The sequence below is a fragment of the Salvelinus namaycush genome, chromosome 5 (assembly GCF_016432855.1).
Source record: "Salvelinus namaycush isolate Seneca chromosome 5, SaNama_1.0, whole genome shotgun sequence".
Taxonomy (NCBI): Eukaryota; Metazoa; Chordata; class Actinopteri; order Salmoniformes; family Salmonidae; genus Salvelinus; species Salvelinus namaycush.
The window spans coordinates 4,601,341-4,626,928 of NC_052311.1; the positions used below are offsets into that span (position 1 = coordinate 4,601,341).

The 25,588-nt window shown below is 44.7% G+C and overlaps 3 protein-coding genes across 3 annotated transcripts in view; 1 reads left to right on the forward strand and 2 right to left on the reverse strand.

The window, feature by feature from the left end:
* The window catches only part of LOC120048907 (probable E3 ubiquitin-protein ligase MID2), a 1,198,409-nt gene that overhangs the window by 368,748 nt on the left and 804,073 nt on the right, over window positions 1-25,588 (forward strand). The window lies entirely within an intron of this gene.
* LOC120047850 (pre-mRNA-splicing factor SLU7-like) lies at window positions 542-7,856 on the reverse strand. The gene is made up of 13 exons (XM_038993401.1): window positions 7,721-7,856; window positions 7,260-7,446; window positions 6,824-6,977; window positions 6,575-6,655; window positions 6,121-6,354; window positions 5,718-5,882; window positions 5,452-5,549; window positions 4,419-4,486; window positions 2,800-2,939; window positions 2,163-2,324; window positions 1,552-1,656; window positions 1,234-1,431; window positions 542-1,065 (listed from the first exon to the last, which is right to left on the reverse strand). Exons 2-13 carry the CDS (start codon window positions 7,421-7,423, stop codon window positions 880-882), a joined length of 1,755 nt encoding a protein of 584 aa, XP_038849329.1. The 5' UTR covers window positions 7,424-7,446; window positions 7,721-7,856; the 3' UTR covers window positions 542-879.
* nsd1a (nuclear receptor binding SET domain protein 1a) overlaps window positions 11,553-25,588 on the reverse strand; it is a gene marked incomplete at its 3' end in the record, with an annotated part of 36,243 nt that continues 22,207 nt past the window's right edge. The window contains exons 16-20 of the mRNA XM_038992886.1: window positions 22,030-22,299; window positions 21,411-21,669; window positions 18,105-18,211; window positions 17,181-17,391; window positions 11,553-12,118 (exon numbers count right to left, since the gene is read on the reverse strand). Of these exons, the coding sequence (XP_038848814.1) occupies window positions 11,553-12,118; window positions 17,181-17,391; window positions 18,105-18,211; window positions 21,411-21,669; window positions 22,030-22,299 (1,413 nt within the window). The remainder of the gene's footprint in view (window positions 12,119-17,180; window positions 17,392-18,104; window positions 18,212-21,410; window positions 21,670-22,029; window positions 22,300-25,588) is intronic.

Consider the following 25,588-nt stretch of genomic DNA (forward strand, 5'->3'; position numbering starts at 1 on the left):
GCTGGTGATTTGCATAAAGTCGGTAAAAGTTGTATTTTTTCCGCCAACTTCGCACCGCCCTCTCCGCTTTCCTTCCATTGAAATGAATGGGAAACGGTGTTTCACCGCGCGGTATCCTGTGCTAGTGTTTCATACCGGTAAAAGAGAACCAAGGGAAATCATGCTTTTTATTGGATAAACAGAAAGTTCAAAATCCATTCTACATGTACAAATATGAAAGAAAATAACATTCTACCACATTGATAGACTTAATAATAAAAAGACAACCATGATCTTGAAGAGTAAGAACATTAAGCAAAGAACAGGAGGTTAGGTTCCAGAGTGTGATAGGAGGAGAGGGTAGGGGTAGGAGGAGAGGGGTATAGGAGAGGGTAGGGGTAGGAGGAGAGGGGTATAGGAGAGGGTAGGGGTAGGAGGAGAGGGGTATAGGAGAGGGTAGGGGTATAGGAGAGGGTAGGGGTATAGGAGAGGATAGGGTAGGGGTATAGGAGAGGATAGGGTAGAGGTAGGAGGAGAGGGTAGGGGTAGGAGGAGAGGGGTATAGGAGAGGGTAGGGGGATAGGAGAGGATAGGGTAGAGGTAGGAGAGGAGGGAAGGGATTTAGGGGAGTAAAGGGTAGGGTGCAGGGGTGGGAGGAGACGGGTACAGAGGGTAGGGATATAGGAGAGGGTGCAGGGGTGGGAGGAGACGGGTACAGGGTGCGGGGGTGGGAGGAGACAGGTACAGGGGTGGGAGGAGACGGGTACAGGGGGTAGGGGTATAGGAGAGGGTACATGGGTGGGAGGAGAGGAGAAGGGGTACAGGGGTGGGAGGAGATGGTAGAGGGTATACTGTAGGTAGGGGCGAGCGTAGAGTATGGGGTTGTCACTATCCCTCTTATCACTGCCCCAGCTCCAGGAAGTTGGCCATGGGGTCGTCTTCCCTGGAGCGTTTCATCCTGAATGCCTCCATCTCCTCCTCCGTGGGCTCCTTGATCTCCTGCAGGCTGTTGTACTTCCTCTTCCTCTCATCCACTTTCATCATCTCCTCTACCTGCTTCAGACGCACGTCCTCTGCAGCCAGGGCCTGGGGAGAGAGGAAGGTAGGGGGTAAGGGGAGGTAGGAGGATGAGAGAGGGAGGTAGGGGGGTGAGATATAGTCAGGTAGTAGTACACACATAGGCAAAGGGGACTGACATGTACATAAACACACAGGCATGCACATGAACATCAAAGCAAAGAAGTCAAAGTTCACCTTGTTCAGTTTCTGTTTCTTCTTTTCCTCATCTTCCTCAGAGTCGCTGCTGTCTGAGCCGTGCTTCTTCTTCTTCTTCTTCTGCTTCTTCTTCTTCTTCTCTTTAAGTTTCTCTCTGTGCATCTCCAGTAGAGTCCTAGGCTCCTCCTCTTCCTCCTGCTCAAGTCCCTCCTCAAACGGAACACAGGCCGAGGAGCTCTATAGGGGGAGATACCTGTCAATCATCTCATCGGGAAAAAAACTTCAGTGTCTATAATTGACTACGGAAATCACATTACCCAAGGCTCAAACATGACAGATGATTAGTAGAATACTGACTGTAGTTTTGATGCCAGCCTCTCCGGTGCAGTAGCTCTGTTTGACCATGGAGTGGCAGCACTTGAAGCCCCAGCAGCCTTCTCTCCAGTACGACCCCCAGATACACTGCAAAGCAAAAACCCAGAAACCTCTGTAAGTATGTGTAACCGATGTGAAATGGCTAACTAGTTAGCGGTGGTGCGCGCTAATAGCGTTTCAATCGGTGACATCACTCGCTCTGAGACCTTGAAGTATTTGTTCCCCTTGCTCTGCAAGGGCCGCGGCTTTTGTGGAGCGATGGGTAACGATGCTTCGTGGGTGTCAGTTGTTGATGTGTGCAGAGGGTCCCTGGTTCGAGCCCAGGTAGGGGCGAGGAGAGGGATGGAAGCTATACTGTTACATATGCACATCTGAATAGATGCTACCTTAATACTGTCCTTTACTCTTTTTTAGTTGGCACAGTTCTTGAACACTTTAATTGTTATTGTCTGACAAAGTAATTGTAAAAACACCAGCACTTGTGCTCCTCCACAAGGGGGCTGTTCAAGAACACTCCAAAAGGTTCCTGTCTAACCGGAGACCATTCTGACTGTGCTCATCTCTACGGGGTTAATCGGTTCTGGACGCCTCACCGCATGGTTCTGGGTGAGTACGTCCTCTTCGTATTTGGAGCGTGCCACAGCCTTCTCCTGTCCCTTCAGCACGGCACCGTGACGACTGTACTCCACGTAGTCCTCAGTCTGGGCCAGCAGCAGCTCTCTGGGGGGGGCGTCCAGGTGCTCCTCACCCCCGTACTGAGACACACACACACACACAGGAGTAACAGTCAGAACACACAGGAGTAGCAGTCATTCAATGGGACCATCAACAAACAAACAAGAATGAAACAGTTATATCATTAACTAATGTATGACAGGGATGGGGTCAATTCCAATTTAATTTGAAATTACAATTTTAATTCACTCAAAATGAACAATTTACATTGAATTCAATTTGAATTCCAACTATCTTTAAGTTATAGAATTGAATTAGACTTGTTTGGACAGTTTGAATTGGAATTGTAAAAACATTTCATCTTTGGAATTGAAATTCAATATTTGTACATTTCCCAGTTAAAGGAGTACTTTGTATCAAAAATGGACAGAAGGATTTGAAATCATGTTCATTACATTGATGACACTTTTATGGGCTTCACAACTTTCTGCATGCAGTTTATCTACATTGAAAATGAGGCTGGTAAGGATGGAGTGCAGTGCATTTATTCTGTACCTTATCCAGGATAGTCTCCTTCTGTTTGTCCTTGAAATCCTCCTTCTTGACCTTGAAGGACTGGTGCAGCAGCTCCAGCTTGGTGGGGTCGGCCTGGAGGTGCACCTCAGAGCCCTTATCATAGGCCTCCCACGCAAAGACTGGAGAGATGGAGGAGATGAGTGGGGAGGAGATGAGAGGGGAGGAAGTATGTTTAGTTCCATACAATCCCTTTGCTAGACTAACTATGAAGAATATTGGCATTAGGATGCTCTCTCTATGGATACCATTTTATGAGCCTAATAAATAAGAAGTGGGGAAATCTCCTGGGAGATAGAGAAAATATGAACAAATATGGTTTAATATGAAGATACACTAGATGACCAAAAGTATGTGGACACCTGCTCGTCGAACATCTCATTCCAAAATCACTGGCATTCATATGGAGTTGGTCCCTCCTTTGCTGCTATAATAGCCTCCACTCTTCTGGGAAGGCTTTCCACTAGATGTTGGAACGCATTTCCACTGCTCCAGAGTCCAACGTCGGTGAGCTTTACACCACTCGATGCTTGGCTTGCGCATGGTGATCTTAGGCTTGTGTGCTGTTACTCGGCCATGGAAACCCATTTCATGAAGCTCCCGACAAACAGTTCTTGTGCTGACGTTGTTTCCAGAGGCAGTTTGGAACTCAGTAGTAAGTATTGCAACCAAGGACAGACTATTTTTACGTGCTACATGCTTCAGCACTCTGCGGTCCTGTTCTGTGAGCTCGTGTGGCCTACCACTTCATGGCTGAGCTGTTGTTGCTCCTAGACGTTTCCACTTCATAATAACATCACTTACAGTTGACCGGGGCAGCTCTAGCAGGGCAGAAATTTGACGAACTGACTTGTTGGAAAGGAGGCATCCTCTGACGGCTCTTCAGTAAGACCATTCTACTGCCAATGTTTGTCTATGGAGATTGCTTGGCTGTGTGCTGAATGTTATACACCTGTCAGCAACGGGTGTGGCTGAAATAGCCAAATTCACACGTTTTAAGGGGTGTCCGCATACTTTTGCATATATAGTGTATGTAGAAACTGGTTGTCCAATAGAAATACCTCGATATAACTTCATTTTTGACGAAAATTAAAATGTGTCCGTTTTTCACTTTGACGAGGTTGGATTAAAAACATGTTCAGTTACTTAAAGGGATAATTCTGGATTTGTGCAATGAATCCCTTTATCTACTTCCATAGAGTCAGATGAACGTGTGGATACCATTTTTGTCTATACGTGCAGTTTGAAGTTGCTAACTAGCGTTAGCTCAATGACTGGATGTCTACGGGAACAGCTAGCATGACGCTAGTTAACATTGGCTCTCGAAACTACCTCTAGACTTCCTTCATACTGGACACAGATAATAAAAAATGGTACCAACAAGTTCATCTGACTCTGGGGAAGTAGATAAAGGGCTTAATTGCCAAAATTCGGGAAGTATCCCTTTAAGACATTGGCTCAAGCCTATGTTGTGCCTTTAGAAATCGAGAAAATTAACAATTTAGGAAGAATTACATCTTGCGATGTTGGGTCTCTGTGTTTAGAAACTCAGAGAAAACCTCGTTGGGTTGTTGGCAGGAAAGAGAGACTGTGTGACTCACGCTGTGTCTGTGCCATGGTGACGGTGTCTCCAGAGTAACGTACAAAGTTGTCTCCTGCGAACCCCACACTGCCAAATAAACACGACACAGACATTTAGGAAGACAGTTAGGAGATCTCTCAGTGACGACAAAGCATTCTTTCAGACACATCCAAAAGACAGTGAAAGAAAAGATAAGCATTTTCACTTCAGCATTCATGACACGTATTTAGTGATTTGGAACATGTAATTACAAAATCATAACATGTGGCTTAAGACTCATGATATGTAATTAGAGATTCATGACATGAAGTTAGACTGTTAGTTAAAGGAATAGTAACCCTTTGTTCAGACACCATACCGGTGTTCTGATAGGGGTTTTTCTCATGGGGGGTCATTAGCTAAATAGTGCTGAGAGATTAGTGCGTGTTAAGGTCGGTTCGGTTTTGATTATTATACAATAATCCCGGCTTTTCATTTCTCACATTAAATGCACTATGCATTATGTGGGTTTAATGCTGTAACAACACAGAATAAAGTCCCCTGATGGTAGTGACTGCTCATTACTGCTTATCACTTATTTAACCATCATTTACTCACATAAATAAAAAAAACTTTAATATTTTAGTAAACCTTTATTTAACTAGGCAACAAGTCAGTTAAAAACAAATTCTTATTTACAACGACGGCCTACCCCGGCCAAACCCTAACGACGCTGGGCCAATTGTGCCCCGCCCTATGGGACTCCCAATCACGGCTGGTTGTGATACAGCCTGGAATCGAACCAGGGTGTCTGTAGTGACGCCTCTAGCACTGAGATGCAGTGCCTTAGACCGCTGCGCCACTCGGGAGCACCCAGAGTTGTTGTGTATATTACATTTTATTTTAAGACGTTATTAAGTCATCATCGCATTGACCTCACACACACACACAAAAAAAGAACTAAATGGTATTCAAATAGTTTAACCAACTTTTGTCAATTTCTTTTAAACTGAAAAAATAACCTACATGTTGGTTAGTCGCTCAGCACTATAGTTAAAAGAACCGTAACCTACTCTTCAGGAACCATGCCAGTGTTCTGGTAGGGGTTCTCTCTCATGGCTCGAGTCTTGGGGTCGTAGTAAGCAGAGTCTGGATCCAGATTTCTCAAGTACTACGGGGCGCAAAGTACACAAACGCATAAGTTAACAAATACTTCTTCATCAAAACTTGTCACAATTACAAATGTGTAACTTCTATGGGTGATGAAGGGAAGAACCGATTGAGATGCCCAATGTAGCATGGCTCACAAAACACCTTCAACATTTATGACTGGACTCACCTTAGCAATGTCTTCTCTGATACGCAGGTTTCTGACTGTGATTCGTCTCTTGGAGTCAAAGTTCTGTCCCGGCATGTCGATGTCATCAGCGTACTTATCTTCATCCTCATCCTCACTGTTTTGCTCCTGTGTGCGTTCGCCATCATCCCACTTTCTTGAGGAGCTCTACAGGAAACAGAGAAGAGTATATCAACACACACCAGCAGAAAACTGACAAGCACATAGCATGCATTTACCTACTAGATTGATATTAACCAATCAACCAAATGTATTTTATTTCATTTTGGATAATGTGCCAATGACCAATATTTAATGCAGTATTTGCAGTCTTCTGCAACATATTTAGTGTGTAGAATAATCAGTGGTATTCAACACAGCTACGTGAGAAAATCTGATGGCTTACTGCTTGGTCCGTGAGTTTCCCTGAAGCCAACTCCTCATGGAGTTTCTGAGATTTCAGTGTTTGTTTGGCCTGGTCTACTTTGGCGTACTCCTCCACAATACGCATGTGATCCTCAGGGTCGTAGCCGTTCCAGCGGTCCCTCTTCCCATCGTAGTCCAGATCCAGAGAGATCTGGCTGTGTTCGTCGGGGGCCATGCCGTTACCTGTGAACTTTGCCCCCACCTTTCTGGGCCGCTGAAAAGGGGTAAGGGTAGGGATGGATGAATGGATAGATATATGGATAGGTAGATAGTCAGTTAGTCAGATGTGGAGCATCATCATTGATTCCAAACCAAGCACATAATACTCTGGTTACATCCAAACAGCACCCTATTCCCTTTATAGCACACTACTTTTAAAAAGGCAATAGGATGCCACTTGGGTTGCAGAAAATAAAACTAAATGTGGTAAGCACCTCCAAGCAGTCCTTCTTCTTGTGTGTCATAGCACCGCAGTTATCACAAGCTCCCTTTCTGAACTTGGTGCTGATGGCTTTCTACAGAGAGATACAGGGGTCAGGCATACATTTAAGGATTTAGAACGGAAGACAACTGAATTATGCCTTAACTCAGCTCGTGGCTTTAATTGTTACATGCACAACAGTATTTATTGTAGTTAAGGCTTTACAATGGAAGACAGCTGAATTACAACACAATCTGCTCACCTCTTGCACCCCTCTCCTGTACCACTCCTCGATGGAGGAGAACTGTTGTTGCCTCTCCTCCTGGGGCCTCTGGTGCTTTAAGGTGGGTCTCTTAGAGGGGTCGATGTACCAGGGCACTGAGGAGATGTACTGGGGAATGTGAGGGTTGATGTCCCTGGAAACAAGAGGAAGAACAATTAGTCAGCACACTATGCTTCCACAAAAGGAGAACTCACTGGCCCACTGGCTTCTTCTGTGTGGAATGATGTGACTAGCTAGCCCAAAGGACTGGAAAACATGGAGGATTTTCACTCTTTATATAGAAACAGACAGAGAGACTATGAGGTCCAGTTCTGGGCAAACATCTTGTCACAGGTTGCTTGCATGCATTGAATTATTCCTCTGGCTGTCTGCCCGCCCCACTCTGATGTGAACTGGTCCAGCTAATTTTACTTACTTTCCCTCTTCATCTACCTCAGCAGGAGCATTTCCCAGTTTTCTCTGTTCCTCTAACTCCTTCTTCTTCCTCCAATCCTCTCTGGTCATCTTCTTAGGTTCTTCCAGACCCACCACCCCATCGGCGCTGGTCGCAGCCGTCGCTGCCTCTTCTTCCTCCGGCATGATTACGGTGATGGGGTCACTGGCTGGGAGTGCACACGACACAAAGCTGGATTAGTCACTTAGCTACTATTAAACGAATACGTGGCTTTCATAAAATGCTGCATATTTCTGTAGGGATATGTGGCTGATGGTGTAGCTAGCTGGCTTTAAGTTATTGACAAAAACAAACGTTTTCAACACGCTGGCAGGCTGGTTAGCTAACTTTGGTGCATCCCTATGCATAATTCAAGTAAGCGACGAAGGTCTGACAAAAATAGACCATACAACTCACTCTGATTAAATGCATGTTTCGCTTACCTTGACAGGATCACCAAAATTAGATACGTTTAGAGACGTAGACTGGAATCGTGGCTTTCGACTTGTGTTTACAACATGAACGTCGCCATTTCACAAACCAGGAAGTGACGTCGTGTACTGGCAGCGAGGAAGAGGAAAATCGGCGTTTTTTCGCCGACCAAGGAAGAAGTTTTTGTACTGAGGTCGAATTTGGTCAACAAAAAAATGAATGCCTTATTTACTACGTGAGGTTTATTTGATCGAATAGAAGTTTCGTAATTTTTAAAGTTGTTACAATTGTACCGATATAAGTAGAACACGTGACATCCCGGCAACTTTGAGAAAAAAAAATACGTTATATCGGCGTTGTCCCCAGATGCCTACACATATTCATGATATGAGGCTATAGTAGCATAGCATATCTCCCCATTGAATATAGGCGGTTGATGTCAACAACCTTAATCGAATACTAAAATATGCATTACAATGACATGTTTCCACCAATACAAAGAAAGGATAGGCGGGAGCTAGACAGCATGTCCTGTCGCTTCGTGGACAACGACTCCCATTGTTAGTGCGGAGAGATATGCATCTTGTCAGTATGTCTATCATCGTTGCGCTGAGCCAGTTGTATGTCCATGACTTGTTCGCCACCGAGTGGAACGTTTATGACACGTGTCCTTTAACTTATTTTACAATGATTATGAAATTAATCAATCAGTAAATATTCTTTCAAAAGTGGACAACTGGTGAGTGATTTTAAAAAATGACAAGAACAACATTTTCTATTGTAAAACTTTACTTATAATATTTATTATACACAAAGGAGTACAGTACAGTTCAGTTCATGAGTCTTCTCTACATGGCATCAATAAACATGTCCCCCGTTTTTTCAGAAAATCTACGGTTGTGTTTCAGCTCTCTAAAAAAAACAGGAGAGGGGCCAGAGAACTCTTCGAAGTAGACCTGTTGGCATAAACATCATCACAAAACACACAACGGAAGAATTTTTTTTTTAAATAAAAACATTAGAAAAAAAGATAATATTGGTTTGAGAAATACAAAACTAGCCAACAAAAAAAAAAACATCTATTTATCTGCCCCGGATGTCAAGGGTGAGGCAGAAAGATTTGTTGTTGACACATTGATGGGCAAGCCATGTAAAAATGGTAGTGCTTCTGTTTGGGAATTCAGTACATAATTTTCTCATTTAGTTGATATGTGTTGGACCCAATTGATTGTTTTAAAAGGCTGAATATTAGATATAAGGCCAATTGTCCAGTGATTCTCATAGTTGACATTCTAATTCTAAACATCAATTTAACCAATTCTAGAATTCATGAAAATGTAGCAAAGTGTTCTCATTTCAAAAACGTTGGATGAGACTCATGGGAAGGATTGTTATTTCATGGAATTTAACATAACCAGCAACCAAACAGAATGGACCCGTGTGTTTTGTGCGTTGGAAGTGTGCTGCTACATGTTTGAATGCAGAACATATACAGCAGAACATTACACAAAAGTTATGAACTGAAGGTCTCGGAACAACCTTTCTAAAATGTACAGATGTTTCAGGACACTTCACAGCTTCAGAGTGATGGATAAACCACCCTGTTGGAAAAGCTGCCCAATGAATCAACATTAGTTATGACAGAGAACATGAGACATTCTGCTTGGCTCTTCAGTTAACTGACTTTTAGTGATGTAAGCAACCAGCCTTCCAGCCAGACGATGCAGTCTATATACTAAGGGGTTTTTGTTAAAATGTTTACAGCACCACAACACTCAATTCAGAGGTATAAAACTCTACTTTAAAAAGTCTAAAAGCACTGTTCTTCAGGCCATGAGTTAATACATGACTAGTATTGCTTGATTCTATAACAGCAGACACGTGCGTGCACTCAAACATACATCACTTTCACTCACAATATACATTGTGTCATCTCCCAAACAGACAATAGACATTCTCCTGCCAGATGTGACTGTTGAATGACCTTTAATGATGGAATCATAGAACTAGAATGTGTTTCATTTCCTTCTAATTCTGTGGATGGAACAGTAACACAAGCCATAAATGAAGGTCAAAACATTGATGTGCGCACAACTAACAGGAGTGATGTTCTGAACTCTTGGAATGTTTCTGTTTGTCCAGCCATAAACATCTTAATGTAATGAACAAACAATCTGTGATCTTAAATCAGGGATTTTGAGAGTTTTATCAACAATCTTTTGCAGTAGACAAAAAGGGTTTTCTTTACCGTTCACAAGAGATGCACTTTAGATTTCAACATTGGGTTGATTTGTAACAATGTTATAAGTCCAAACCAGTAGTTAGTTATGGCTTTTTAAAATCAGTGATCATTGAGAGCATATCGTTGATTATTCTTGATAACTGGTCGAGCTCCTAAATCTAACACCATGGCTACACCGACCCCGCGCGTGTTGATTTTGTCTATTCGAACTAGACGCCATGACACACAGGTTAAAATAACAAAACCAACTGTGATCCAACTATATTCATTTGGGGCCAGGTTGAAACACACATGAAACATTCATGGACAATAAGCTAGATAGCTGTTGTTAGCGGTTTGTCCTGGGAGATGAACATTGGGTTGTTATTTTACCTGATCATTTTGTAAAAAAAAAAGAAAATGTAACCTTTATTTAACCAGGCAAGTCAGTTAAGAACAAATTCTTATTTACAATGACGGCCTACACCGGCCAAACCCGGACGATGCTGGGCCAGTTGTGCGCCGCCCTACGGGACTCCCAATCACGGCCGGTTGTAATACAGCCTGGATTCGAACCAGGGTGTCTGTAGCGACGCCTTTAGCACTGAGATGCAGTGCCTTAGACCGCTGCACCACTCGGAAGCCCATGCATGTGGTCCCATTCTTAGCTGTGTGTCGCTCCATTCCAACGAATAATCCACAGATAAAAAGGGAAACCTAGCTATCTTTGATTAATATCTCCAGGTTTCTCCTTTCAAGCAACCATGTTGGGTTGTATCTTCTTGAAAACCAAAAAGGATATGAGAGATGTGGGACTTACAGCGCATTGAGTGTCTCAAATAGAACCAAGTTCTATTTTAGAGTTAGGAATCAAAGAGGTTAGTTGACGTGTGTAAGCAGTGTGGATGAAATTATTGAATAACATGTATTTGTACATTTATTTTGCAACATGGCCGGTGTAGGCAGGGTGTGGCTGAGTGAGGTTGCCCATCCTTTTTTGTTTTCCAATTGTAAAAAAAAAAGCAAGAACAAAAATGTAAACAACTTTTCTGAGAGGAAGAAAAACAGCACCAGACACTAATAACATATCAACAGAAGGACCAGAGGCTGACCAGAGCAGTCCTCCCAGCCCCTTAGCACCACTTCCTATCCCTTACGCAACGTTAGTCCAGCCCACACTGTGCTATGCTGTGCTGTGCTGGGGATAGGAAGGCTATGCAGTACGAACACAAAGGCAGCTTCGTATTTCACTTGGTACCACCAGGACAATCTCTCTCTCTCTGTCTCTCATTGTCTGTCCATCTGAATGTCACTCTAGTGAGATGAGAGCTAGAGAAACAGTATTTTCGTAGAGATGGATAGATCTAAGAAGGAATGGAAGACACAAGGGGGAGGGATGTAAACGGAGTTCATTTCTCTTCGTCCTCCACCCTCCCCCACTCCTCTCCCTCTACCTCCCCCTCATCATCTGGCTCCTCCTCCATGTAGTCCCCCCAGGTATCATACACATCTCCCCCTTCCTCCTCCTCTCCTAGTCCGCCCTCATACTGCTCATCTTCTTCCTCCTCATCCTCAAATACCTCCATCGCCTCTTCTTCCTCCTCGTCCTCTCCATCCTCCTCCTCCTCTTCTTCCTCTCCTTCGTCCTCCTCCGCGTCCTCTTCTATCCCATCCACCTGTCCGTCTTCCAGCTCTCCATCCTCCTCCTCTTTCTCATCCTTGTAGGAGGAGGGGGGAGAAGGAGGGGAGAAGTGCAGTATTTGACTATCAGACATGTAGGGACTGCTAGGTGATCCGTATGAGAAAGTGTTGGAGGTCTGGGAGGTGTTGAGGAACAGGCTCCCTGTAGGGGGCAGTAGCGAGTCCTGGGCCAGGCCTGGGGCAACTGTGGCGGAGATAGAACCAGCAGTGGTGGAACCAGGCCTGGGTGGGACCAGACCCTGGGGGTGGGTGAGGAGGTGAGGGAGAGGCATGCCTCCAGGAGGTACATACTCCCTGATCTCCCCTGGTTCCAGGGGCTCGGGTCCACAGGGGTCGTGATCGTTGCAGGCGAGCCGCCCGTCTATCTTAGAGATGAAGAGCAAGCCCTCACGGTGCTGCGTGCAGAAGGAGCTGGGACACATCTCACAGAAGGAGGCTGCCTCATGACCGCAGATGTCACACTGGTGCCAGGGGCACTCCCAACGGCCTTGGAATACAGACACAGAATCATTGCTACAACAGAGATCACCAGACACATTCATGTAGTACAGATCCTTACGCTCCTTCAGGAAACTCCAGCTTTGAGGGTTGAACAAAAGCTAAAATTACTACTACAATTTCTTTCCTTCTCCGATGTACTAAATCAATCTAACCCCCTGGGCACAATCTGGTTGAATCAACATTGTTTCAGCGTAATTTATTAGCGTATTGTGACGTGGAATCTACGTAGAAAATAAATTGGATTTGAAAAAAGTAGTCAATGAAAAATGTTGTTTTCAGGGTGACATTTCATCCACAGGATTATGTCATCATGGTAACCACATTTCAACATAGACAAACCTTGTATAAAATATGTTGAATTTGTACCTTTAAAACAACGTCAGCTCTTCAACGTTATATCAACTATCCAAAGAAAAAAACCTATAGGCTCGGCAGCACCTCCTACTGGAGAATTGTTTTATCTACAGCTACCCTTTGGTCTCTCATCCAGGGTTTTAACCAAACCCAGCTATGCTGTTTGTCACTGACTATTACCAATGTGCTATCGTGAGAATGATCTTAGAAAGATCTCCACTTAAAAACAAAATAGATTCACTGTTGCTATTGAAGTCATTCCAAACGGTAGGTTTAACAGAGCAAATGAAATGTGACCATTATTTATCACTATATACTCAATGATACTATTTAGGCCTATATAGCATTAGGGAAGTCATCAATAGATATGGTTTAAATTCAACCAAGGATTCAACTAAAAATAGACAATATAAAAAGGCATAGCGTTTCAAGCCCTGGTTGATTTAATATTTAATGATATTTAGTGATGATGAATTGTGTTTGGTTGTCAATGCAACCAAATATCAACATTTGAAGGAGATGTACAGCATTCGGAAAATATTACAGACTTATTCTACAATTTATTACATTAATCTACACACAATACCCTATAACGACAAAGCAAAAACTGTTTTTTATTTAGCAACTGTATAAAACAAATTAAAATGAAATACCTTATTTACATACGTATTCAGACCCTTTGCTATGAGACTCGAAATTGAGCTCAGGTGCATCCTGTTTCCATTGATCATCCTTGAGATGTTTTTACAACTTGATTGGAGTCCACCTGTGGTAAATTCAATTGATTGTACATGATTTGGAAAGGCACTTACCTGTCCATATAAGGCCCCACAGTTGACAGTGCATGTCAGAGCCATAACCAAGCCATGAGGTTGAAGAAACTGTCCTTAGAGCTCCGAGACAGGATTGTGTTGAGGCACAGATCTAGGGAAGGGTACCAAAAAATGTATGCAGCATTGAAGGTCCCCAAAAACACAGTGGCCTCCATCATTCTTAATTGGAAGAAGTTTGGAACCACCAAGACTCTTCCTAGACCTGGCCGCCGGCCAAACTAAGCAATCAGGGGAGAAGGGCCTTGGTTAGGGAGGTGACCAAGAACCCGATGGTCACTGTGACAGAGCTCCAGAGTTCCTCTGTGGAGATGGTAGAACTCTTTCTCTGCAACACTCCACCAATCAGGCCTTTATGGTAGAGTGGCCAGACGGAAGCCACTCCTCAGCAAAAGGCATATGACAGCCCGCTTGGAGTTTCCCAAAAGGCACCTAAATGACTCTCAGACCATGAGAAACAAGATTCTCTGGTCTGATGAAACCAAGATTGAAACCTTTATCCTGAATGCCAAGTGTCACGTCTGCAGGAAACCTGGCACCATCCTTACAGTGAAGCATGGTGGTGGCAGCATCATTCTGTGGGTATGTTTTTCAGCGGCAGCGACTGGGAGACTAGTCAGGATCGAGGGAAGATGAACTGAGCAAAGTACAGAGAGATCCTTGATGAATACCTGCTCCAGAGCGCTCATGACTTCAGACTGGGGCGAAGGTTCACCTTCCAACAGGATAACGACCCTAAGCACACAGCTAAGACAACGCCGGAGTGGCGTCGGAACAATTCTCTGAATGTCCTTGAGTGGGCCAGCCAGAGCCTGGACTTGAAACCGATCGAACATCTCTGGAGAGACCTGAAAATAGCTGTGCAGCGTCGCTCCCCATCCAACCTGACACAGCTTGAGAGGATCTGCAGAGAAGAATGGGACAAACTCCCCAAATACGGGTGCGCCAAGCTTGTAGCATCATACCCAAGAAGACTCGAGGCTGAGCTTGAGAGGATCTGCAGGGAAGAACCGGAGAAACTCCCCAAATACAGGTGTGCCAAGCTTGTAGCACCATACCCAAGAAGACTCGAGGCTGAGCTTGAGAGGATCTGCAGAGAAGAATGGGAGAAACTCCCCAAATACGGGTGCGCCAAGCGTGTAGCATCATACCCAAGAAGACTCGAGGCTGAGCTTGAGAGGATCTGCAGGGAAGAACCGGAGAAACTCCCCAAATACAGGTGTGCCAAGCTTGTAGCACCATACCCAAGAAGACTCGAGGCTGAGCTTGAGAGGATCTGCAGAGAAGAATGGGAGAAACTCCCCAAATACAGGTGTGCCAAGCGTGTAGCATCATACCCAAGAAGACTCGAGGCTGAGCTTGAGAGGATCTGCAGGGAAGAACCGGAGAAACTCCCCAAATACAGGTGTGCCAAGCTTGTAGCATCGTACCCAAGAAGACTCGAGGCTGAGCTTGAGAGGATCTGCAGAGAAGAATGGGAGAAACTCCCCAAATACAGGTGTGCCAAGCTTGTAGCATCATACCCAAGAACACTCGAGGCTGAGCTTGAGAGGATGTGCAGAGAAGAATGGGAGAAACTCCCCAAATACAGGTGTGCCAAGCTTGTAGCATCATACTCAAGAAGACTCGAGGCTGAGCTTGAGAGGATCTGCAGAGAACAATGGAAGAAACTCCCCAAATACAGGTGTGCCAAGCTTGTAGCATCATACCCAAGAAGACTCGAGGCTGAGCTTGAGAGGATCTGCAGAGAAGAATGGGAGACACTCCCCAAATACAGGTGTGCCAAGCTTGTAGCATCATACCCAAGAAGACTCGAGGCTGAGCTTAAGAGGATCTGCAGAGAAGAACCGGAGAAACTCCCCAAATACAGGCTGAGCTTGAGAGGATATGCAGAAGGGTCTAAATACTTATTGAGATGTAATAACAGTTTTTTATTTGTAATACTTTGCCCTGTTTTTGCTTTGTCATTATGGGGTATTGTGTGTAGATTGAGGATTTCTATTTATTTAATACATTTTAGAATAAGGCTGTAACGTCACGAAATGTGGAAAAATTCAAAGGGGTCTAAATAATTTCCAATTGCACTGTATCTTCTGCTTAGATTCTTCCATCTGTGCCACTGACTTAGTCTGGCTGTAAATCCAGTTTGTCTACAAATGAACAGTTGAAATGTTGGATTCCGATCTCCATCTCAACCAAAAATATAAATTAAAGAATTAAACCAGACTAAGTCAGTGGCACAGATAGAACTATCCAAGCCGAAGATAAATCTCCTTCAAATGTTGATATTTGGTTGCGTTGACAACCAAACACATTTCAATATAATTTTTGAAATACAATAAATAGCCTATTAACTTGTCGACAAGTAAACAAATTATATGTTGGATTCAAGTCTCCAATTCAATCAAAAATAAAAGTTAAGGAATGGGATTAAGTCAGATGGAACATTCCAAGCAGAAGATAAATCTCCTTCAAATGGTGATATTTGGTTGCATTGACAACCAAACACAATTTAATATTAGGCCTACTTTTGTAACACAGTATAGCCTAAAGTTAAAGACATGCTCCGGTAAGTATTTTTTAAACCTCACACTTTGGGCTGGATGTGTCAATGTGTAGTTCATACACGCATAATCTATTAATTAGCCACGAAATCCCTAGCTTGAAAGCAACTGTTTTCTGGAAGCTGTGCAGCGCCATTTTCCCTACATTTACCTTCACATGGGCCAGCCCCCTAGCAATTAGAGTTTCAGCCAATTATCTCCAGCCCCTCGCCATTGGAGTGACAGATAGCGAGACCCATATACAGTAGAGCGAGAGAACAACGACGTGGTGCACATATCTGCACATTTGAAACATAGTACGCAATTTTTTGGGGGACCACTTTCGTGATCGTGGACGCTACTTTCAAAAACTACTGGCTAAAAAGTAGTCAAAAGTACCAGAGAATCTCTTTAAGGTTAATGTAAAACAAATAAAAAATTCTACCTTAAAATGAGTAACACATTCATGGCCACATTTTAAGGTTACTGTAACTAATATCTTCTTATGTAATCATATAAAGCGTGCATGTCCCAGGTAGCATGCATAGGTCATCGCAGGTCTATGGAGATCGTCACAATACCTGTAGTAAACTGACCAGAATCTCAAAAAGCATTGGTCACTGCGCTATGTACTTTTAATGCAATCTTAACTGTAATCCAGGTCATTTGGTTGTGCTATTAGATGAAGCACAGTGATAACACAATAATCTGTTGTATAAATAAACAACATATCTGACATTTTAACTTTTCTGGGCTTTTAAATGGTTGAAAGTGCAATGATAGACATTTGGGTGACAACTCAACCAAAAACCAGACATTGTTTTTCCATTGGAAATCGATTGTACTTTTAGATGGTTGAAAGCATAGTGATAGTTTGAAATGTATGTCATTCTGTCCTTGAGCTGTTCCTGTTCTGTGTTATGTCATGTTTCATGTTTGGTGTGGACCCCAGGAAGAGTAGCTGCTGCTTTTGCAACAGCTAATGGGGATCCTAATAAAATACCAAATACCAAATAGGAAATTCAACTAACTTTTGGCTATCTTTTTGAGTGGGTGAATATACAGTCGGTTGTAATCTCATTGATCCAACATCTCAACCAAATATTATCCAATTATTCATGTTGAAATTATGCTGTGTTCCCAGTGGGAAGTTACCCCCCCCCCCCCATGTCCAAATCCCTTGCTGATGAATTCTAAGGACAAAAGAATCTACAGACAACAACCTCTTAGGCAAGTCCCATTCATAATCACACATAATATAACAGCCATTTTGGGTCAAAGAGCCTTCATGGGGGAGGTGGTTTCTCGCCCCTTCACTCACCTGCAGGTCTCTTGGCCAGGTTGAGACAGTCTGCGTGGTAGACCTTGGGACATCCTGGCTTCTTACAGGACACGATCTGTCCTCCGTCCCCACAGCTGAAACACTCGTCCTCCCTCTCCTTCGTCACCTCCAGCTGAGGCTTCCTCTTCACCAGAACCTTCTTCTTGCCCTCCTTTAGTTCTCTTCCTTCCCGTGCTTTAGACAGCTGGTTCTGGGAGACAGACACACGCACACACAGGCCATTACTTTAGACTGCTATATTCCCCAGTCTACCTTTAGGCTGCTATATTCACCAGTCTACCTTTAGACTGCTATATTCACCAGTCTGCCTTTAGGCTGCTATATTCACCAGTCTACCTTTAGGCTGCTATATTCACCAGTCTACCTTTAGACTGCTATCTAGTCTACCTTTAGACTGCTATATTCACCAGTCTGCCTTTAGGCTGCTATATTCACCAGTCTACCTTTAGACTGCTATATTCACCAGTCTGCCTTTAGGCTGCTATATTCACCAGTCTACCTTTAGGCTGCTATATTCACCAGTCTACCTTTAGGCTGCTATATTCACCAGTCTATCTTTAGACTGCTATATTCCCCAGTCTACCTTTAGAATGCTATATTCCCCAGTCTACCTTCAGACTGCTATATTCACCAGTCTACCTTTAGACTGCTATATTCACCAGTCTACCTTTAGACTGCTATATTCACCAGTCTACCTTTAGAATGCTATATTCCCCAGTCTACCTTCAGACTGCTATATTCACCAGTCTACCTTTACTTTTTATAGTATAACTCATCTTCATCACACAGTAAACAAATAAAAGCACTTACTTTACATTTCTCTAGATAAGAGTGTCTAGTAGACAAGTACAATTTTAATTCAAATGTTTTGCATGTTGACATTCGTCACTCTCAGAGCCTTACCTTTGGTCGAACCCCCAGGAACCCGGAACAGTTGGACGCTCCACATTTACACACCGTCTTCCCGTTACCAAGACACTCCAGGTTGTAGTTGAAGGTCAGCTCCACACCTGCACACAAATAAAAATACACAAGTACTGTACAGGTAGATGTATTCCTATTCTAACTAGGCCAACAGAGTTGATATCATAGTCCATAATTAAGGAACAATTAGGTTTGTTTCTTTTGTCGTGTTTCTTCACAGTTACCTTCTGAATCTTTACAAATTACAAAGACACTTTTGGTCACTAGCCCTAGTGCCTGAAGTGGAGTTAGTAACAGAAATGGTACCAGGCTCCAGGAGTTAGTAACAGAAATGGTACCAGGCTCCAGGAGTTAGTTACAGAAATGGTACCAGGCTCCAGGAGATAGTAACAGAAATGGTACCAGGCTCCGGGAGTTAGTAACAGAAATGGTACCAGGCTCCAGGAGTTAGTTACAGAAATGGAACCAGGCTCCAGGAGATAGTAACAGAAATGGTACCAGGCTCCAGGAGATAGTAACAGAAATGGTACCAGGCTCCAGGAGATAGTAACAGAAATGGTACCAGGCTCCGGGAGTTAGTAACAGAAATGGTACCAGGCTCCAGGAGTTAGTAACAGAAATGGTACCAGGCTCCAGGAGATAGTAACAGAAATGGTACCAGGCTCCGGGAGTTAGTAACAGAAATGGTACCAGGCTCCGGGAGTTAGTTACAGAAATGGTACCAGGCTCCGGGAGTTAGTTACAGAAATGGTACCAGGCTCCAGAAGTTAGTAACAGAAATGGTACCAGGCTCCAGGAGTTAGTAACAGAAATGGTACCAGGCTCCAGGAGTTAGTAACAGAAATGGTACCAGGCTCCGGGAGTTAGTAACAGAAATTGTACCAGGCTCCAGGAGTTAGTAACAGAAATGGTACCAGGCTCCAGGAGTTAGTAACAGAAATGGTACCAGGCTCCAGGAGTTAGTTACAGAAATGGTACCAGGCTCCGGGAGTTAGTAACAGAAATGGTACCAGGCTCCGGGAGTTAGTAACAGAAATGGTACCAGGCTCCGGGAGTTAGTTACAGAAATGGTACCAGGCTCCGGGAGTTAGTAACAGAAATGGTACCAGGCTCCAGGAGTTAGTTACAGAAATGGTACCAGGCTCCTGGAGATAGTAACAGAAATGGTACCAGGCTCCAGGAGTTAGTAACAGAAATGGTACCAGGCTCCGGGAGTTAGTAACAGAAATGGTACCAGGCTCCGGGAGTTAGTAACAGAAATGGTATCAGGCTCCAGGAGTTAGTAACAGAAATGGTACCAGGCTCCAGGAGTTAGTAACAGAAATGGAACCAGGCTCCAGGAGTTAGTAACAGAAATGGTACCATGCTCCAGGAGTTAGTAACAGAAATGGAACCAGGCTCCGGGAGTTAGTAACAGAAATGGTACCAGGCTCCAGGAGTTAGTAACAGAAATGGAACCAGGCTCCAGGAGTTAGTAACAGAAATGGTACCATGCTCCAGGAGTTAGTAACAGAAATGGAACCAGGCTCCGGGAGTTAGTAACAGAAATGGTACCAGGCTCCAGGAGTTAGTAACAGAAATGGTACCAGGCTCCAGGAGTTAGTAACAGAAATGGTACCAGGCTCCGGGAGTTAGTAACAGAAATGGTACCAGGCTCCAGGAGTTAGTAACAGAAATGGTACCAGGATCCAGGAGTTAGTTACAGAAATGGTACCAGGCTCCTGGAGATAGTAACAGAAATGGTACCAGGCTCCAGGAGTTAGTAACAGAAATGGTACCAGGCTCCGGGAGTTAGTAACAGAAATGGTACCAGGCTCCGGGAGTTAGTAACAGAAATGGTACCAGGCTCCAGGAGTTAGTTACAGAAATGGAACCAGGCTCCAGGAGATAGTAACAGAAATGGTACCAGGCTCCAGGAGATAGTAACAGAAATGGTACCAGGCTCCAGGAGTTAGTTACAGAAATGGAACCAGGCTCCAGGAGTTAGTTACAGAAATGGAACCAGGCTCCAGGAGTTAATTACAGAAATGGAACCAGGCTCCAGGAGTTAGTTACAGAAATGGAACCAGGCTCCAGGAGTTAGTAACAGAAATGGTACCAGGCTCCAGGAGTTAGTTACAGAAATGGAACCAGGCTCCGGGAGTTAGTAACAGAAATGGTACCAGGCTCCAGGAGTTAGTTACAGAAATGGAACCAGGCTCCGGGAGTTAGTAACAGAAATGGTACCAGGCTCCGGGAGTTAGTAACAGAAATGGTACCAGGCTCCGGGAGTTAGTAACAGAAATGGTACCAGGCTCCAAGAGTTAGTAACAGAAATGGAAGCAGGCTCCAGGAGTTAGTAACAGAAATGGTACCAGGCTCCAGGAGATAGTAACAGAAATGGTACCAGGCTCCAGGAGTTAGTTACAGAAATGGAACCAGGCTCCAGGAGTTAGTTACAGAAATGGTACCAGGCTCCAGGAGTTAGTAACAGAAATGGTACCAGGCTCCGGGAGTTAGTTACAGAAATGGTACCAGGCTCCAGGAGATAGTAACAGAAATGGTACCAGGCTCCAAGAGTTAGTAACAGAAATGGAACCAGGCTCCAGGAGTTAGTAACAGAAATGGAACCAGGCTCCAGGAGTTAGTAACAGAAATGGTACCAGGCTCCAGGAGTTAGTGACAGAAATGGTACCAGGCTCCGGGAGTTAGTAACAGAAATGGAACCAGGCTCCAGGAGTTAGTAACAGAAATGGTACCAGGCTCCAGGAGTTAGTAACAGAAATGGAACCAGGCTCCGGGAGTTAGTAACAGAAATGGTACCAGGCTCCGGGAGTTAGTTACAGAAATGGTACCAGGCTCCAGGAGATAGTAACAGAAATGGTACCAGGCTCCAAGAGTTAGTAACAGAAATGGAACCAGGCTCCAGGAGTTAGTAACAGAAATGGTACCAGGCTCCAGGAGTTAGTAACAGAAATGGAACCAGGCTCCAGGAGATAGTAACAGAAATGGTACCAGGCTCCAGGAGTTAGTAACAGAAATGGAACCAGGCTCCAGGAGATAGTAACAGAAATGGTACCAGGCTCCAGGAGTTAGTAACAGAAATGGTACCAGGCTCCAGGAGTTAGTAACAGAAATGGTACCAGGCTCCAGGAGTTAGTAACAGAAATGGTACCAGGCTCCGGGAGTTAGTTACAGAAATGGTACCAGGCTCCAGGAGTTAGTTACAGAAATGGTACCAGGCTCCAGGAGTTAGTTACAGAAATGGAACCAGGCTCCAGTAGGTTTGTTAGTACTTCCTCTGACCTTTGGGGATGTCCTCCAGGGCAAAGAGCCCCACCCTGGTGTCTCCGTTTACCGTCCACTTCTGGGTCTCACAGTTGGGCTGGCAGCAGTGATTCATGAACCTCGCCTGGTTCCCCTTGGGTCCAGCGTCTATGATCCGGTCCTTGTCCAGAGTGAGCATGTAGAAGTTACAGATGTCATTCTCTTGAGCATGTTTGATCCTGGCTCTGCACTCCTCCTCGTCTATCACCTCCCCCACGTACTCATTCACAAATGCACCCTGAGAGAGAGGGAGGAGAGCACAGACTCAGGTTATAATCCAGTTGATACACAACACCTTTTACAGTATGGAGGCTAAATATACTACTGTATGTCCACATCTTAAAACAGACACAGCGGTATGGAGGCTAAATATACTACTGTATGTCCACATCTTAAAACAGACACAAACAAAGAACAAATCGGGTGAAAAGGACCTTGGAATTGATTTCAATTGAAAATACTTGATTTATCCCACAAGGGGCAATTACGTAGGCAGCAGCGCAGATCCGTAGCGGGGACAAGGCGGAATGTTTCTCTAAACAAAACAGAAACACAGGGGGAACTGTTTTGTGTTGTAGTTTGATGCCCTAGTCTGTACCTTCTTGATGTCGGAGACGCCCCGTAGCCCCCAGCCTCGTGACAAGGTCCTGAAGATCTCCACCTGGGTGTACTGTCTCTTGGTGTAACTCTGGTTCAGACACCTCTCCCCTGCCAAACACACCTGAGGGTGGCACTCATACATCAACATGCGGTTGATACACTCTGAGTCAATGCCACACGGGTTCTCATCAGACGCCTTGCAGTTACAGCGCGGCACCTCCGATAGGTCCGCCGTGATGATCTGGACCTTGCCGATTGGTCGGTTCACCTGAGGGGAAGAATTAAGCGGATGCAATTCAGACTTCTGCGTGAATTACGCATAGATCTCAAAGGGAGATTTGAGTAAAAATACTGAGGTATTATTCAATCGTCAAACATGAGAGAAGCTGTAGCAGGACAAATCAAATAGGGACCAAAGAGAGGGACAAACAGGGGATGCAAGACAGTACCTTGATGTGTCTGTAGGGAGGTGGTTTAAAGGGGAAGTACCTTGATGTGTCTGTAGGGAGGTTTAAAGGGGCGGTACCTTGATGTGTCTGTAGGGAGGAGGTTTAAAGGGGCGGTACCTTGATGTGTCTGTAGGGAGGAGGTTTAAAGGGACAGTACCTTGATGTGTCTGTAGGGAGGTTTAAAGGGGCAGTACCTTGATGTGTCTGTAGGGAGGTTTAAAGGGGCAGTACCTTGATGTGTCTGTAGGGAGGAGGTTTAAAGAGACAGTACCTTGATTTGTCTGTAGGGAGGAGGTTTAAAGGGACAGTACCTTGATGTGTCTGTAGGGAGGAGGTTTAAAGGGACAGTACCTTGATGTGTCTGTAGGGAGGGGGTTAAAAGGGGCAGTACCTTGATGTGTCTGTAGGGAGGTTTAAAGGGACAGTACCTTGATGTGTCTGTAGGGAGGTTTAAAGGGGCAGTACCTTGATGTGTCTGTAGGGAGGAGGTTTAAAGAGACAGTACCTTGATGTGTCTGTAGGGAGGTTTAAAGGGACAGTACCTTGATGTGTCTGTAGGGAGGAGGTTTAAAGGGACAGTACCTTGATGTGTCTGTAGGGAGGAGGTTTAAAGGGACAGTACCTTGATGTGTCTGTAGGGAGGGGGTTAAAAGGGACAGTACCTTGATGTGTCTGTAGGGAGGGGGTTAAAAGGGACAGTACCTTGATGTGTCTGTAGGGAGAAGGTTTAAAGGGACAGTACCTTGATGTGTCTGTAGGGAGAAGGTTTAAAGGGACAGTACCTTGATGTGTCTGTAGAGAGGGGGTTAAAAGGGACAGTACCTTGATGTGTCTGTAGGGAGGTTTAAAGGGACAGTACCTTGATGTGTCTGAAGGGAGGAGGTTTAAAGGGACAGTACCTTGATGTGTCTGTAGGGAGGTTTAAAGGGACAGTACCTTGATGTGTCTGTAGAGAGGGGGTTAAAAGGGACAGTACCTTGATGTGTCTGAAGGGAGGAGGTTTAAAGGGACAGTACCTTGATGTGTCTGTAGGGAGGTTTAAAGGGACAGTACCTTGATGTGTCTGTAGGGAGGAGGTTTAAAGGGACAGTACCTTAATGTGTCTGTAGGGAGGTTTAAAGGGGCAGTACCTTGATGTGTCTGTAGGGAGGAGGTTTAAAGGGACAGTACCTTGATGTGTCTGTAGGGAGGTTTAAAGGGACAGTACCTTAATGTGTCTGTAGGGAGGTTTAAAGGGACAGTACCTTGATGTGTCTGTAGGGAGGTTTAAAGGGACAGTACTTTGATGTGTCTGTAGGGAGGAGGTTTAAAGGGACAGTACCTTGATGTGTCTGTAGGGAGGAGGTTTAAAGGGGCAGTACCTTGATGTGTCTGTAGGGAGGTTTAAAGGGACAGTACCTTGATGTGTCTGTAGGGAGGAGGTTTAAAGGGGCAGTACCTTGATGTGTCTGTAGGGAGGAGGTTAAAAGGGGCAGTACCTTGATGTGTCTGTAGGGAGGTTTAAAGGGACAGTACCTTGACGTGTCTGTAGGGAGGTTTAAAGGGACAGTACCTTGATGTGTCTGTAGGGAGGAGGTTTAAAGGGGCAGTACCTTGATGTGTCTGTAGGGAGGAGGTTAAAAGGGGCAGTACCTTGATGTGTCTGTAGGGAGGTTTAAAGGGACAGTACCTTGACGTGTCTGTAGGGAGGTTTAAAGGGACAGTACCTTGACGTGTCTGTAGGGAGAAGGTTTAAAGGGGCAGTACCTTAATGTGTCTGTAGGGAGGAGGTTTAAAGGGGCAGTACCTTGATGTGTCTGTAGGGAGGAGGTTTAAAGGGGCATTACCTTGATGTGTCTGTAGGGAGGTTTAAAGGGACCGTACCTTTATGTGTCTGTAGGGAGGAGGTTTAAAGGGACAGTACCTTGATGTGTCTGTAGGGAGGTTTAAAGGGGCAGTACCTTAATGTGTCTGTAGGGAGGTTTAAAGGGACATTACCTTGATGTGTCTATAGGGTGGAGGATTAAAGGGGCAGTACCTTGATGTGTCTGTAGGGAGGAGGTTTAAAGGGGCAGTACCTTAATGTGTCTGTAGGGAGGTTTAAAGGGGCAGTACCTTGATGTGTCTGTAGGGAGGTTTAAAGGGACCGTACCTTTATGTGTCTGTAGGGAGGTTTAAAGGGACAGTACTTTGATGTGTCTGTAGGGAGGAGGTTTAAAGGGGCAGTACCTTGATGTGTCTGTAGGGAGGTTTAAAGGGACAGTACCTTGATGTGTCTGTAGGGAGGAGGTTTAAAGGGACAGTACCTTGATGTGTCTGTAGGGAGGTTTAAAGGGACAGTACCTTGATGTGTCTGTAGGGAGGAGGTTTAAAGGGACAGTACCTTGATGTGTCTGTAGGGAGAAGGTTTAAAGGGACAGTACCTTGATGTGTCTGTAGGGAGGAGGTTTAAAGGGACAGTACCTTGATGTGTCTGTAGGGAGGAGGTTTAAAGGGACAGTACCTTGATGTGTCTGTAGGGAGGGGGTTTAAAGGGGCAGTACCTTGATGTGTCTGTAGGGAGGTGGTTTAAAGGGGCAGTACCTTGATGTGTCTGTAGGGAGGGGGTTAAAAGGGACAGTACCTTGATGTGTCTGTAGGGAGGTTTAAAGGGACAGTACCTTGATGTGTCTGTAGGGAGGTGGTTTAAAGGGGCAGTACCTTGATGTGTCTGTAGGGAGGAGGTTTAAAGGGACAGTACCTTGATGTGTCTGTAGGGAGGTTTAAAGGGACAGTACCTTAATGTGTCTGTAGGGAGGTTTAAAGGGACAGTACCTTGATGTGTCTGTAGGGAGGTTTAAAGGGACAGTACCTTGATGTGTCTGTAGGGAGGTTTAAAGGGACAGTACCTTGATGTGTCTGTAGGGAGGAGGTTTAAAGGGGTAGTACCTTGATGTGTCTGTAGGGAGGAGGTTAAAAGGGGCAGTACCTTGGTGTGTCTGTAGGGAGGTTTAAAGGGACAGTACCTTGACGTGTCTGTAGGGAGGTTTAAAGGGACAGTACCTTGACGTGTCTGTAGGGAGGTTTAAAGGGACAGTACCTTGACGTGTCTGTAGGGAGAAGGTTTAAAGGGGCAGTACCTTAATGTGT

What these genes read in the sequence shown, in the direction of transcription:
- LOC120047850 (XM_038993401.1), bottom strand. Translation starts at nt 7,423, where the DNA reads ATGCCGGAGGAAGAAGAGGCAGCGACGGCTGCGACCAGCGCCGATGGG. An exon ending in AGGAGACTATCCTGGATAAG is followed by an intron (nt 2,325 to 2,799) that starts GTACAGAATAAA and finishes TGTGTGTCTCAG; the next exon opens with TACGGGGGTGAGGAGCACCT. An exon ending in AGGCTGGCATCAAAACTACA is followed by an intron (nt 1,432 to 1,551) that starts GTCAGTATTCTA and finishes CTCCCCCTATAG; the next exon opens with AGCTCCTCGGCCTGTGTTCC.